The 16,695-nt window shown below is 32.3% G+C and overlaps 1 protein-coding gene and 1 pseudogene across 4 annotated transcripts; both read right to left on the reverse strand.

The window, feature by feature from the left end:
• Positions 1–4,077: 4,077 nt before the first annotated feature.
• LOC140810440 (high affinity nitrate transporter 2.4-like) lies at positions 4,078–5,384 on the reverse strand (annotated as a pseudogene).
• A 2,519-nt stretch (positions 5,385–7,903) lies between these two features.
• Positions 7,904–11,829, reverse strand: LOC140809211 (SNF1-related protein kinase regulatory subunit beta-3-like). 4 transcript variants are annotated; one of them, XM_073166730.1, is made up of 5 exons: positions 11,704–11,813; positions 11,439–11,467; positions 11,139–11,265; positions 8,500–8,545; positions 7,904–8,425 (listed from the first exon to the last, which is right to left on the reverse strand). In XM_073166730.1, the coding sequence occupies exons 4-5, from the start codon at positions 8,524–8,526 to the stop codon at positions 8,111–8,113; spliced, it is 342 nt and encodes a 113-aa protein (XP_073022831.1). In that variant the 5' UTR covers positions 8,527–8,545; positions 11,139–11,265; positions 11,439–11,467; positions 11,704–11,813; the 3' UTR covers positions 7,904–8,110. The 4 variants fall into 4 exon arrangements, with proteins under 4 accessions (XP_073022831.1, XP_073022830.1, XP_073022832.1 ...); XM_073166729.1 differs by lacking the exon at positions 11,439–11,467 and having other exon boundaries at positions 11,704–11,829; XM_073166731.1 differs by lacking the exons at positions 11,139–11,265; positions 11,439–11,467 and having other exon boundaries at positions 11,704–11,829.
• Positions 11,830–16,695: the final 4,866 nt, after the last annotated feature.

The following is a 16,695-nucleotide window of genomic DNA, read 5'->3' on the forward strand; positions in this document are numbered from 1 at the left end:
TACCTGATGCATGATAAGGTAATAATTAAAGATAAATTTTAAAATGAGATATGTTTAGAAATATTTATATTAAATTTCGTGCCTTGCATTTTTTTGTCAATTTCGCCGGAACAGCAGCCTGCTAGGGTTAGGCAAAGAGGGAATGATAACTAAAATTAAAAAGTTATTAATTATACATATATAAACAAATCCTATATAGGTTCTGTCACCATTACAATAATCCTACTTTTATTTTTATCAAATAATTAAACCAATAATAACTCTCTTGTAACTGAGACGAGTCAAATCTATCCACATTTAGAGTGAACTGTAATATTTTTTCATGAATCGAGTACATAAAATAAACTTCAATGCATATATTTTGGCAAACTAAAATAAATTTTAAAACCACATGCATGGCACCCCTATATGTGCCAATTCCAATCCTGGTTTAGAACGTAACTGCGAGCCAGACAAGAAGCTAGTTACGAAGGTTTAACACATGTTAAGATGACATATATATCAAATAATTGATCTTATATATATTAGGTGAAATTAAGCTTTAATTTTGTCTTATAAATTTTGATCAAAATTAATAAGAAACGTGTCAGATCCTCAACAACATACACGCTCTATAAATGTATTGTCAATGAATCACTTGAGTCTTGTAACAAATTAATGAAACTATTGCTAAACTTATGACTCATATATATACATTAATTAAATGAGATTGATTGACCAAGAATATGTAACATTGAAGTCTGACTAACTGAAAATATATATAATTAATATGTTTCGTGAAATTTGTGATTTAATCCAGCCTACTCTATAAAAATATATAGCCAATTCCTAATTTTTTTTGACTCGCCCGCCTCTATATATATATATATATATATATATATATATATATATATATATATATATATATATATATATATATATATATATATATATATATATATATTGCATCACGAATCTTGATTTAAATCAAACAATATAAGATTTTTATATTTTATATATACATTAATTAGGTGATTGGCATTTACATCTTCCACGTATAGAGAAATTACATTAAAAAAAAATTATTTTATATAGCTAGGTAAAAATTCCTTTCACACACACGTTTCAATATGAGATGAAATATATAATTTTTTGAGAAAGATAACATATAACTAATTGTTGGGTTGTGAAAATTCTAAATATTATGATTTTGATCATAACAAAACTTGTTATTAATGTATTATTAACATATTTCATAATCTGTATATAGTTGATAAATCAGAAGATGGAAGTTTTGGTAAGCTGAAACTCAGAGCATAACAGATTCAGTACAGCAAAGCTGAATCAACAGAGCCCATATTAGTATAGCTGAATCTAGTAGAGATCAAAACTAGCAGAGAACAAAGTGGTCAGCAACATAAATATAACATTTTTTTCAATGTTAGAACAATACAAAACTTTTCCAAATATAAATATTCTCATCATTTCAAACTTAATATAACGTCTGTGAAAACAACAATGTTAACGAAACCCTGGCTTTTGGAATATCGTGATCTCAGCAGAATACTAGTAGATTAATAATTTGATGGTGTAATCTTTGGATATTAATTTAAATCATTCAGAATATAAGATATTTTTGATTATCAATCTAAGGATTTATTAAGAAGGAATTTCGAAGATTTCGCAGATAAATGTCTAAGATTTGAGTTGATATGGAGATCAGGAGGTTTAAACACACGGAAGCGTTCGAGTTTTCGGGAAACGTTGGGAAAAGTAGAGAATCGCTGAATACCAAATTCCCAAAAGAACCCCCAACGCTGCCGCGTCCAGCCAGGGAAGTAGGAATTTCGAAGAACCCTAGTTTTTCAAGAATTTAAGGTAAGTGGGCTGTTTTAAATTTGGTTTTATGCATATTAAATTTTTCGGTTTTGGTTTTAAAAATTCGGTCGAACACCGTCTATACGTTTTTATGAAAGTTGGTACGTTTTTGTTTGACACTGTGAGGATTCCCTGAAAATGGGTGGAATTCCAACATATGGCCCTTAACAGTGAGATAGAACTGTTTTACAGGCCTCGTCCCCTTAGAAGATCAAAACTTAGGGACTGATATCAGTAAACCATAGAAGGTGGAAAAATCACAGTGTTATTATGTTACAGATACGATGTTACGATTATGAAAAGCATGTTGTATTTATATGTATGTTTCGAAAATGGTATAAAAAAAATGTTTATGTTGTTTTCAATATCCCTCATTTACTGAGTATTTCCCAAAATACTCACCCCTTACACCCTTCCCCAGATAAATCCGAAAAACAGGTTGAAGAAGAAGAATCTGAACAATTTTGGGGATGGTGAATTTTGTGATTTTAGTTTAGTTATGTTATTTCTTTTTGAATTTTAGTACTTTTAATGTCATGTAAGACGCTTCCGCATTAGTTATTTCAGTTGTAAAGACTCAAGTTTTGAGAAATTATGATTAATAAACTGGTATTTCGGTTTATACTGTGCTACGAGGCTGGTTGTTTTTAATTGTGTGATTGATAAACAACGCCGATGTCAACTAACCCCGGTCTCGGGGCGTGACAACAAATACAATACTTTCAAGATCATTTCAAAGAAAAGAGAGCAAATTTAAATGGTAATTTGGGTCCTTGGACATATTAGAAAAAAAAAATGTTCACTCATAAGAAGAATTCTTCTCGAGAAAGGGAGTCCAAATAGATATGTCAGCTTAAGTGTGAGCTTTTCTCCTATGTGACTATACATTTGAAAGAATTGCTATGTAAATGATTAAATCTTTACACAAACAAGAATTCACAAATGAGAGTTGAGCTTCAAAAAAAATTTGAGTATTACTTTTTACACGAAGACATAAAATATTGTGTATGTAGTATTGACATAAGAGATATTAAATATTATGCAGATTGTGAGGTTGCGACCTATAATTGAGAGTGTGCTAGGAGTTTCGATTAGGCAAGAGTTAAGTTATAAGTCGAAGTGAGTTTGTGCAAGGAGTTGTAATAATCAAATTCCTCTAGTAGATACCTTCCGACAATAAAATAAGCGGTGACGTATGAGTTGTTAATATCTGATCATTTATAAACAAATTGGTGCAGCTTTCCTTTATCGGAATTACTTATTGTTGTTGTTTTGAGATGCATTGTTGAAACATTTTATACTATCTATAGAATACCAAAATATTGATACAATAAGCTTGATAAAGTGCTTCAACAAAACTATTTTTATACATTCAAGTACTTGCGTATTTTGTACAAAAATATTTTTTACATGTTTTACAAAATATTTAATGATTTTTTAGATAGATTGTTTTCATTTTCTGTTGGTTATAAAATCAAATTCTATTTAATTTCTTAATGTTGAAATATATTTCAAGAATCAAACTATTATAGCTCAATGTTTGTCTCACTGATCATAACAATTGGTATAAGAGATAATTGTTTTTTGAAGAACATTTAATCTATTTTTTAGTGTTTTAAATTCATGAGCGTAAAACTATTTCATTGCATTCTTTTAAGAATTTCACTTTGAGATATATTCTATTACTGTATGCATAATTGAAAATTTTTGGCAGCTTGCGACAATCTTGAGAAAAACAGCATAACTCTTTGCTGGAGTTCAAATGATGAATTGTTTTTTGTGTGTTGCAAACTAGACTCATAGAGGATAAGTGCAGTATAAAATTTGCAGTCTGATCATGTCCTAGAAAAATCATTTATTCATTAAAGACTAACCATGTGTGCTGCTGCAAGAATGGATGAGTACTTGGAGAAAGTGGAGTTTTTGTCAAGAAGCTCAAGGATGATGCCGCTCACCAAGAAAAATACAATTATATTCAAATTTCAGTCATATTTCATAAAAAAAACTCCGTACACTCGGTCTAAAACTTTTATATTCATTTAAAAAAGTACTTAAATTTGGCGCCGATATGGTATTCTACTCTGTGTCAGTATTTCTATCATGTGTCAGCATTTTATCAGGTTTCTTACATTTATGATTGTCCTTGGTACGGTGTTTAATAAAGAGATCTCTTAAATGTCTAATGGATATTTGCGTTGGCAAATATATCTTGACTTTGCGTTATTTGAAATTTTGAGTTAATAATGTATATCTTGTGGTGTCTGGAGAGTCTATATATAGAACCCACAGCCGGCCACACAAGCCGAATGTTCTTGCTGCAAAATCAGAGGCAAATAGGCAAACCCACCAAAGGGTCGGGCTACGAGGTTTGCCATGCTGAATGTTGCAGCAACGATGCCGGCTGTTTGTAATTTGAGATCAAATCCATCGGCACGTGACTCAAGAATTAGATTGGTTTTGGACAAACTTGGTAATATAAGTAGAAGACAAAATCATGTTTCAATTCTAACATGTCATAAAAAAATACTCCGCAATGACATTCTATGTTGTCAATTCGACACCCATCGAGTATCCCATACTAGAGGACAAATATCCAGGTTCTGTAATTTGTGAGTTGTGACTGCATTCCAGAAAACTTGACCGATAAAAGAAACTTTTTTAGCTAGGAGTTTTTTTTTCACGCGCTTATATAAATTAGTTGGTTAAGTAAACTAACCTTTGAGAATTTATCAGTTGCCACACTTCCCTTCTTCTGTAATGCAGTGAGGTTTCCATCAGGCAAATCTTGGCCTATTGTCATAATCAAAATACCCATGATTACATGAAGCCACCCCGGAATAAAGAAGGCTATCCTCCAGGCGACAAAAGGGGTTGATCCGGCCTTTTGAATCATTTCATAAAGCGAAGGCATGATCAGTTGAGTCGCAACGCCTCCCATGTTCCCCCAACCAGCCGCAGTTCCATTGACAAGGCCGATAATTTTGCTGTTGAACATGGTACTCATCCAATACTGGCATGACACAAAAGTTGCTAGCGAAAATCCAGTCATGAATCGCACTGCCACATATCCTCCTGCAGTCCGGCAGATGACACGAAAGACATACAAAAAACCGTAGGAGCGGATAACATGATGAGGAAAGAGCAGCCGTATCGCGGACCTAATTAAGTCCTAACATGTCACAAAGTGAAAGAGTTTGAAAATGGTTGCCTTGTGTTCATAATCAACCGGCAACGCAAATTCGGCAGCTTTATCGGTCGGAACGGTCCTGGGTACCACGGAAAAAGCGTAGGTTTGTTATCTGTCCGTGACTCCATGCATGGAGCGTCCAGGAGAACCTAATTCAGCCCCTGCCATTCTCACTTTCGAAGTACAAGAAGAGATGTATCCTAGATTTAAGAGGTTATTTCAAATAGAGGATAAGGAGATATTTAAAAGGAAATGAGATATGGGTCCTGTGACATATTAGTCCAGGGAAGGCTTCATTTACCTGACATTTGTGTTAGACTTTCAAACAAACAAAAGCCAAAGAAACCGAGTTCCCTCATGCAGTGACCCTATAGTACTCCTTAAGGCAACCTGTTGAAGAAAATGGTAAAGATCGCTGAGAATAAGATTTTCTGTATTTTATGTAATTTATATGTTTTAAATTTTAGTCATTGTTTATTTAGTTGCTGTCGAATCAAGCTCCGTGACAGTATCATGTCAATATTCATATGAAAAATATTATGATTGAAAAAAATACAAATTAGTGTACTAAGATTATAAATTGACCGATAACGATATCAATAATGTAAAATATGCAAATTATAGAACCAAAGATATTATTTTTCTCAAAGATATCTGTTGCATAAACGGATCATTAGCAAAATATATGTGAATCCTTAAATACAAACTACACTAAATCATGAATTAAGTCAAAATAAAATAAATTGTTAATTTTAAAATTAATTCTCCTTTTATTTGATAATTCTCCTTTTATTTGATAGAAGTACTTAGTGGGGTGTATTCAATTCAGAGTTTTGATGACTTTTAATGACTTTTTTAAATGATGGACTTTTATGGATTTGATAAATTTTTATTGACTTTTATGGAATCTCACAGATTTATAAACAGATTTATGTGGATTTATGTAGACTTTTTTGCAAGATTTTTATAGACTTTTGTAGATTTTTTTTATAGAATTTTATAAATTTTGTACATAACTATAACATGTGATTTTTTATTAATTTCTTTGAACCAATAATTAATTGACATATATAATATATTCAATTTGAAATTATTTTTAATATTTATATTAATAAATAAATTTACTTATTTAAAAGTTAAATCGTTTAATCCTTACATGTATATATATGTGAGTTTATGTGCATGTTTGTAAATTTTTTAAAATACATCAATTGATTAACATGTAATCTTATTTTTAAATTGATAATATAAATGTAAAAATAATATTATTTATTATTGTGTGAATATAATTTTGTATAAAAATATCATAGCTTACATATTAATTAAAAATACGAAAATGAATTTAAAAAATCACTGTTGTTACGAAACTATTCAATTATTAAGAATTAAACAACATTTTTTTGATCATCTTTTATTATTATTGAATATTACATTAATTTGTATAAATCATAAATTAAAAATCACAAAATCAATTCTATAATTCAAAATTTTCCCGTGTTATTAAAATAAAAAATTATTAAATGAACAATCAGCCAAAAAATGAAAATTTTGAAAAAGAAAGATGAAAATATATATATACACTTCGAAAATTTGAGAGAGTAATAGAAATAGATGAGATGAGAGAAGATATGAAGATATGTGATGTGAAGCGACAGAGAGAGTTAGAAGTTTTAAAAATCCATTCAAATCTTTGGGGTGAACCAAATACAATTTTTTACAATTTGTAGTTGTACCTTAGGCTTTAATGTTTGTATGTCAATCAATTCCATGGAGTTATTAAAAGTCCATGGAAAATTTGAATACCTGTAGACTTTTATAGAGTTTATAAAAGTCAATGTTGAATACCACTTGACTTTTTAAAACTCCATGAAAGTCTATTTTGAATACCACAAGCGTTCTATAGAGTATGCAAAAGTCTTGATTGAATACCTCTAGATTTTTAAAATCTACAAAAGTTATTAAAAGTCAATAAATTTCCCACATTGAATACACCCAAATAATTTCTTTTCTATTCATTTATATATAAAAGGCATATTTTATTAATATAGAAGTTTAAATGCATAAGACCACTCTGGAGTTTTCCCCTTTAGCTAGTTCCATGGAAATAACAATGCATCACTTCTCCCAATGTGATTTACATATTAATCAAATCCGATTGTTGCCGAACAATTCAATTTGGGGTATTTCTTTTTACTCAACTTCGCACAAAATTGTATATGGATTGATATATGATATCTTGTTATAATTTATTTGATAATTATATATGCCATGCTACTCGGGCTACTTATTAAATATTTTAATTTGTAATATATGCATAATTATTGATATTTTAATTTTCAAACGAAAATTATAAATATTAATATTAGATTTTCGAGAACACTTTTTAAAAAATTGAGTAGGAAAAGGGTGATTTAAGGAAGAACACTTTTTTAAAATTTTGAAGTAGGTAAAGGTTGATTTAAGAAAATAGTGACTCACAGAACTTGAGAACAAAACTTGTGTCAAACGATCTCACGAGTCGTATTTTGTGAGACAGATATCTTATTTGGGTCATCCATGAAAAAATATAATTTTTTATGCTAAAAGTATTACTTTTTATTGTGAATATCAGTAGGATTGACTCGTCTCACAGATAAAGATTCGTAAAATCGTCTCACATGAGACCTACTCAAACTTAGGTGCATATATAATCTATTTATACTGTGTTGATTTCAGACTATCAAATCCAATTACCACCTTTGCCCCAGATCGAACATGGCCCCATGTTTGATACCATTGGATCCGCAATTGGTGTGATTACGCCACTGGTATCAACACTTTTACCGCTTGTGTAGCATGAACAACACTAAACGTAGAAAATCAAGAAAGCAGGCACTTACCGTTAACATAAAGTAATAGCTTCTAGCACAACTATCTCCTGATAATTGTAGTTTATACAACCCAAAAAATTAAAGTTTACTGTTTTTGGATTTTCGCTAGCTCCTATAACTGCACTAATCAATACACAGATAAATGACAAGTACCAAGACAAGGTTTTTGATAAAAGCAGATCTGTCTGTCCATATTTCACCTCCTCGAAACTGGTTTATAAAGCACAACGGTTACGAATTTGGAACGGAACCTGTGAGTGACCCCAAGTGCCACTACGGAACGAGTAGATTCTCGGTTCTCGATGTAAAGATGGTTTAGAGTGACATTCTGGGGCGATGAAAGGTGGGATACACCTGGATCACCAGTTCTTGGATGATTTAATAGAGTATGCTGCAGGTGTGGTGGTAGTGTTGGTGGTTCTCGCCCTTCATCTTCATTTCCATGGTACACGTTGTTGTAGCTAGCGTCAGGTGAGTTTGGAATGTCAAATCCAACAACATTGACTTGATCCTGCATAAGAAGTTTGCATTTAAAAGAAGTTACGTCAGAGCAAATCAGTTGATCAGAGAAGTTTCTAAACTTACTTGATCTTCCCCGTACTGGTGATTCATTGCAGCCCAGCAGAATCACCTGAAAGTAAGACAGATTTGTGTTGGCATAAGCATTTAATGTTTGATATTAGAATCTAATAATGGTTATAGCGTGAAAACTAATTATATCAGGATATCTCATGGAATGTGATCCATCAAACGCATATCCAAACTAGAATGTTTGAAAAATGATAATAACTCTAAGCTGATGCAACGGAAAAATATACGAAAGAACAAACTCAAATATTTATGAACCATACAATAAATTAAAGGTAATGATCCAAGCTGTGCCATATAGACTAGTAAGAACAAATCATATGCCCATATAATAAGTAATTGAGACTTTTCACATATCTACAGCATATCTATTGTGAGGAACAGATCTCATGGGAGCTATTAGCTGTCAGCTGTTCTTTGTTCCATTATTTACATTTAAATGCTCAGTATTTCATTGTTTCTCAGAAAGTACTATACTTGTGCCCAAGATATCTTAACTTTATCCCACTTATGTAGCTAAATTCACTTGATTGATTCATCAAATGAAAGTGATCGTTTCCTAGACACAGATATTTGATCTTATTTCAAATGAAAAAGTAATGTGGGTTTAGGCAGGCCAAACATAAGGAAAAAAACAGAATAGAGATTAAGGATCAATAATTCAACTAAAAATTCCCGGAATTGAAAATTAAAGGGGTCTAATTTCATTTAAGATAAATGAGAATTCATAAAGCGTCGGGAAGAATATATTTCCCACGTATGTCTGCAAAAAAGCAAGGTAAAAAGTAAAATTAAGACCAATGAGTTATGTGATGCAAGGCATAAAGGTCATCCATGAAACAAAACAGTTCAAAGAAAAGCACATTTCAAGGAACAATATTAGGTAAGTATAAGATTCTTTGAAGATATTTTAAACTTCAAATGAGCCCTTAGAATTCCTTCAAGATGACTTTAGAGTTATAATAAATATTTAAAGCATCAAATCTCCTTAAAAAAATGATATCAACTAACTCAAGAATTTCAGGTTCCCTCAAGCCTTACTGTAAGCCTTTTTAGTTGTATTATACCATTAAATAAAGGGTAAAATTCCCAAATGGTCACCATTAACCTGAAACATAATTCTTACATGGCATCAGATGGTTAGATTTTACGAGTAAATTATATACAACACAGGGATATGTATGGTTAACGTAAGCGATTTGAGACTATTAATAGCTACATATACCTATTCCAGCATAAATGGTGCATTTGTTGGTGAAAAGTGCTTATTTGCTGCTCAAGTGGCTTAAAATTCAAGACCGCTCATTCAAGCAAAACGATACAGGTCTTTGAGACAAATTAAAAATAAATATAGAACAAAACAAGGAAAAATAGTGAGTAAGAGGCTAAGAGCCCACATCACAGAAATATATTGATATTTCCTCATGAAAATGAGTAAGAATAACCTAAATCAGTTGGTATACATGAGCTAGAAAACATCTGACTTACAGATCCTTGTCCAAAAGATGAAATATTGCAGACTAAAGGTCTCAAGTTATTTATTGTTCAAGTTCAACTAAGGCTGCCTATCTCAGTTATATACGTTCGGCACCAACCTTAAAAGACACTTTGCTTTTTCCCTTCAACCATGTGGCAGGAAATCGTGTCGAATTTCTCAACGTTGCCATAAGTTCCATTAGGTACGTGGCAGGATATTGTGTTGAAATTTTCAACGTGTCACATCGTCTTAGTTTAAATTATAAATGTATATTAACTGCATATTGGGTTGAATTTCACAAACAAACATAACATATAAATGGCAGTCACATTTCGGTGACACGTTACCTATTCTCCTAACAGTATTCATTATATCTGCCAAAAAAAGGAGAATCCTTTAAAACTGGATAATTGATTGATCGTTATATTTTAAAACAAGTTACATGAAGCTAACTACCATGCAAACCAGGTGTCCAAAAATCTGTGTTCAAATACTTTAACAGATCATGCGATACATTCACAATATCCAACACGTGGGAGATAAATAAACAAACCAAACACACCAACACATTTTTTTGGTCAAAATGGTTCAGCTTCTAGAAATCTGAATATAGTTAACAGCTTATTAGACACATTTACAATGTCCATCACGTGGGTGGATAAACAAAGCAACCAAATACACCAATTCCCTAACTTAAACATCACTTTTTTAAATCAAAATGGTCCAGCCTTTAGATATCTGAATCATAAGACCGAACTAAACCTTGAAATTATTGAGAAAATATGATCCAGAATCATACCTAGAAGCATACCCATTGAATATACTGACCAACCTATATTAGAAAGTTAGTCAATGGAGCAAAAATTACAAATACATCACCAAAAAGGGATGAACCGCTAAAAATTCGACCTAATTCGCATAACCGTGGAGCTAACATATTTCTTACATTCTTAACTAAAACTTTAACCACGTCGTCCTCCCCACTGCCAGCAGAAAACTGAAACGTCTTTCGTTTCAATTGATGTAATAACATAAACAGCACTTTTGCATAAATTCAACTTTGCCAGGGAAAAAATTCCACCCACAAGATTTAAGTTGCAATCTGAATGCAAACGTAATAATAAAAAGCAACAACAGAATTACAGATGCAGAATCAAACCCGATTGATGTCGGCTCGGCAGCTACAATCCTCAATCCACAAAACTCAAGACAATTCTCCTCTTTAATACTTAATTCAGAAGGTAAAGAATCAAGTCTTTGAATAAATTTCAAATCCAAATATTCATCTGCAATTTTTTTTTAAAAAAAACATGCAAATGAAAAAACAAGAAATAAGCAATCATTTCATCATGTGTTTAACGAACGAAAGAACCCAACAAGCAAAAATATCCAGAACTCGGAATTTCGGAAAACATAAAAATTAAAGAACAAAAAATTTCAAAACCGAATAAAAGCGAACCGATCCAGAATCAAATTCAGCCCAAGCTTCTGTCTCGGACCGAAAAAAAAAATCAAAGCAGGTGAAAATCCATCAATGATTGGACCAGACGAGGAAAATATTTTAGGAGAATTCTTAATTCAAAATAATGGGCGGTGGGTGGGGGCAACAATTGCAAAAGATGAATAAAAAGAAGAACAAAGCTAATAATTCATCAGAAACACAAAAGGAAAAAATATTAAAAAGAACATGACTGTAAATTTTACGGAGGAAAAAGTTAAATTACCTAGGAAAATCCGCCATTAAAATCTGAAAATTCTTGCGGGTTGCTGTAATTTACTTATTGAATTGAATTTTGGGGAGGAAGAGCGCCCTTTTTACCTTCAGCTTCTTAGTTATATATCCTGTTTCGACAAAATCAGGGACTTCGGGGGTATTATAATTATTAATGTTGGCAAAAGGCTTGGGCTAAATGACAACCAAATGGGCTTTGATCTGATAAAAATTTCAAATGTAGGCCGAAACAGCGGCCCAATCACTGATTTCAGCCGGAGAAAGACTTAAGGCAAATATCGTATACCGTGTTTGTAGAGATGTAATCGAGTCGAGCCGAGCCGAACTCTTGAATGTTTGAGCTTGGTTCTTCTATAATCGAGCCGAGCTCGAGCTTTATTTAATGAATATATGCATGACTCACGAGCTTATTCAAGCATTTATCGAGCCTAAACAAGCTTAATAAATATGAATTATACATTTAAATTTTCATTAAATTAATTAAAAAGTAAATTATCTATTTTAAAAAAATATATTATTCTTATTAAAATTTGTAAATTTATTAAAATAAATAAATTTAATAGATTTTTCTATATATTTCATAAATAATATGCAAAGTTAATAAATCAAATATCAAAACTATTATTTTTTCATCTAAAAAATTACTTATTAATTTACCAACGAACATATTCACGAGCTACCGAGCCGAATACTGCAAAGCTTGAGTTTGGTTGTTTATCTTAACGAGCCTCATTAAACGAGCTCAAACGAGCTTTCATCGAATCGAGCTTCGAATAACTCACAAATGGTTTTGTTCGTTTACGTTTCTACATGTTTGTCTCCATTCTCTTTGGTTGTAGCACAAAATGTTTTGTCTTTTATATTGTATAATATAATATAATTTTATTTAAATTACAATTAATTTTAGATGTGAGCTTATTTATTTAGACGAATTAATTATAAAATTAAATTTACGTCCTAAAATCGTTATTTATAATCTTTTTGTCCCATGTGTTAATAATATTATTAATATAATATATTACTGATAATATTTCGAGTCAGGGGGAATCTCATCGGGTGGAAAATATGTGTCGAGATATTTTCTAGAAGAGAATAAGAAAGATTCATAATGGGTCGAGATTTTGGGAATTTTGTTAGCTTTACTTAGCGTGGTTTCCGATTTATTTATTCAAAAACAACAAGTCAATGTCGTATATAATTCTAAAATCAGTTAATATTTCATATGAAATAAGAATAATATATGGTTTTTACAAGCGAAACTCAATCGAATCTACATCAACAAAAAAATACAAAATACATGCTTAAACATAGAGTAAATCTAATGTGAGACCGTCGCACGGATCTTAATCTGTGAGACGGGTCAATCCTACCTATATTCACAATAAAAAGTAATACTCTTAGCATAAAAAGTAATACTTTTTCATGGATAACCCAAATAAGATATCCGTCTCACAAATAGATACATGAGACCGTCTCATATAAGTTTTTGTCTAAACATAAATAATAGCGAGTTTGTTACAACAGTGGAATTCAGAACAAAAACTTAAAATAACATAACAGCAACAACATTATTTATTCATTTCTTCCATAGTATATCTTTCATCACCCAAACTCGATCGATTCTTACTCCTACAATTCGTTCACATTCTTAACTGGAAGGGTTGAGTGAGTCAGTGATCAGTAAGTGGGGATAATCCTTACAATATTTAAAATAATTTTAAAACAAAATTATATAAATATCATATGAGGTATATGAATAGGATTGCATATATATAAAAAATATACATTGAATTAGAATATGTTCTTCATAACTAAAAAGTATTAGTTTCTTGTATGTTAATCTTCTAAGAGGTGTGACCAATAATCAAGAACTCAAGAATAAAGAATCAAGAATCAGGAGTAGTTAATGATCACTAGCCAGAATATGTAATCTTACTGTTAAATTTGATACTTGGACCTAACTCAACCCCAAAAGCTAGTTTAAAGGAGGAGGATTGTCTAAGTCCATATATACAATTCACAGAGATTTTATCTAACCGATGTGAGACAACTAACACACCTCCCCACGTCCAGGAATGAACATCTGGAGCATGAAGTTTACAAATGACCCAAATATGGGCAAGACGGGTGGCCTAACTATGGGCAATCCAACATATAACGGTGAATCTGATATCATATTAAGATTGGACTTGGACCTAACTCAACCCCAAAAACTAGTTCAATGACGGAGAATTGTCCAACCCCATATATTCAAATCCCGGGAATTTTATCAAACCAATGTGAGAAAACTAACACACACCTCTCACGCCCAGGAAAGAACATCTGGTGTAAGGACCGTGCATCGTATTATCGTAAATCCTACGTGATTATCGATAATTAATGAAATTGTCATATGATTAGGTATTTGATGTATCTTATGACAATGAATTGAGAAATGAATATTGTATATGAATTGATGTTGTAAGAATTTGATTTGAGAAGCCGGACGCCAAAATAGTACAAAACCAATATTTTGTACAGAACATGTGGCGCCCGAGCGGTAGGAAATTACCGCCCGAGCGCCAAGGAAGAAAAGGTGAATGTTCGCGGACAGAACATACCGCGCCCGAGCGGTAATGTTTGACCGCCCGAGCGCGGTGTATTCGAAACTCGGGGACAGAATGTCTCGCGCTCGGGCGCGAGAATTCTACCGCCCGAGCGCGGAAGCGGTGGAAGGATAAGAACGTTTTGCTATTCGATTTCTTCATTTCGTACGTAGCAACTTCGAGAGAGACACGAGAGAATTCGATTTCTTTCTTCTGAATCGACTTCTAAACGCCGTCTAAACGCGAAACAAATTATATATTTGTTATCTGCGCATCGAGGGCTTCTGACTGAGGTAATTTTCTTCCAGTTCCATCAGCTTTAAATATCAAGGTGCTGGAATATTATGTATTTGAAGTTGAATTTCTGATATGTAGTAGAATAACCGACAATAAACTCGTAATCGAAGTCGGAATTGAATTATGATATGATTATGATTTGATATGAATTTTTGAAGTTTCAAATGATATTTGAAACTCATATTATTGATTTTGGAGTATGTTATTGATTGAAATGAATATGTAATTGATGTAGATAAAGTGTATCTTCAAGCTACATCAATTGGAACGAAGAATTGAGGTATGTTGCGACCGGGTAACATATGACAGGTATCTGTATTATATGATATATGATTGGATTGATTTGATTGGATTGGATTGGAATACGTGTCTATGTGCCTATTTGATGATTTGATGTGGCATACATGACATTGAGATTTGAGTATCGATGTATAAAATAAATGTTTGTTAACACACATCATTTTATGCATACATCGATACATGACATGCACGTTGAGCTATGATCCTTGGATACCCTGATATGATTTGATTGGATTCCGGGGTTTGTGAACACAATCGCTATGCCGGTATTATATGACCCGTAAAGCATAGACAATTGTGGCCCCATATGATTGGATATGAGATGTGGGATTGACGACGCTTCGTCGACGTTGTCATATGTGTATTCCCATATCGGCCGGTGTGCCAGCTCAAGCATTGATTTGATTTGATAGCGATTCGATTGATTCTGACATGTGCTCAGTGGATGGGCATTTGACCCTATACCTCCACGACATACATGCATTGCATACCATATATCATTGTTTAGATATCTGTGGTATATATGATTGGTTGTTCCATACGGAGCTTTGCTCACCCCCAAGGGGGCTGTTGTTGTCTTTGTGTGTGGACAATGGCAGGTACTCCAGGATATCAGGAGGCCAGAGAGGGCACTTCTGGAGGAAGCCACAGCTTGGGCTGAGGTTTTTGTTTATGTCTTGTTCCCAGTATATATGTATATGTATCTATATACCGGGGCATGTCCCGAGAATATGAGTTGTTTGTATGTGATTGGTTTTGATTATGTGTGGGCGTGTTTTATGATTTGAATTTAGATACTATTTTTAGTATTTAAATATCAGAAGAGATATTTTGGGCTCATTGTAAAGAAATTTAAACTCGTTTTCCGCTGTGATTAATTAAACCCTAATCAGATTGCATTGTAATAACGATTAGGAGTTAAGGGCACCACATCTGGAGCCTGAAGTTTACAAATGACCCAAATATGGGCAGAACGGGTGACTCAATTATGGGAAATCTAACATATACGGTGGAATCTGAGGTCTGATATCATGTTAAATTTGAGACTTGGACCTAAATCAACTCCAAAAGCTAGCTCAAGAGGGAAGATTGATCAAGTCCATATATGGACTTCCCAGATATTTAATCTAACCGATGTGAGACTATTAACACAAACCCTTCACACCTAGAAATGAACATTTAGAGCGACTAACACTTACCCATTAGTTTATAATTATTCAGCTAAAACAGTTTTCTTATAACAAGATTTTAGAAAACTCTTGTTTTGAAAACATATATACATAACTTGTCAATTTTCACAAAAGTTGAGTTGTCATTATAATTGTTGACAAAATTTTGTTTTAGAAGAATTGGTGCGTTTTATAAATCTTTGGCAGGCAGTGTTTGCCACCGCAAATTTGTAAAGATAATGGTATAGGTAATTGGCTATTTAACACCGCAAACTCATAGATTATGATTTATATCACCATTATTTTAACAACAAAAATTTTTCCACCACAAACATGAATCTTCTTCTTTTACGACAAGTTATTTTAAACCATATTCTTCAATATTTTCATGAATTACATATTTAAAAAATTAATTTTACAAAATTTGTAAGGAATACTATATAACGTGAATCATTATTTTTCAGCCGATAAATTAGTAATACAACTTAATTGAAAATGAGCTAAACGATGTATGGACCCTAGGAGTGTTCAAACTTCGAATAAAACCGAAAATCCAAACCGAACACTAAACCGAACCGAAAACCGAATTTTATTATTCGGATATAAATGTTAAAACCGAAATTAATTTGGTTC

The sequence above is a fragment of the Primulina eburnea genome, chromosome 13, assembly GCF_022965805.1.
Source record: "Primulina eburnea isolate SZY01 chromosome 13, ASM2296580v1, whole genome shotgun sequence".
In the NCBI taxonomy this organism is placed as follows: domain Eukaryota; kingdom Viridiplantae; phylum Streptophyta; class Magnoliopsida; order Lamiales; family Gesneriaceae; genus Primulina; species Primulina eburnea.

Bases quoted from the DNA above. Each gene is read 5' to 3' on its own strand.
- LOC140809211 (XM_073166731.1), bottom strand. From the start codon at position 8,526: ATGAATCACCAGTACGGGGAAGATCAA. The intron at 8,426-8,499 runs GTAAGTTTAGAA...CTTCTTATGCAG, and splicing joins ACCAGTACGGGGAAGATCAA to GATCAAGTCAATGTTGTTGG.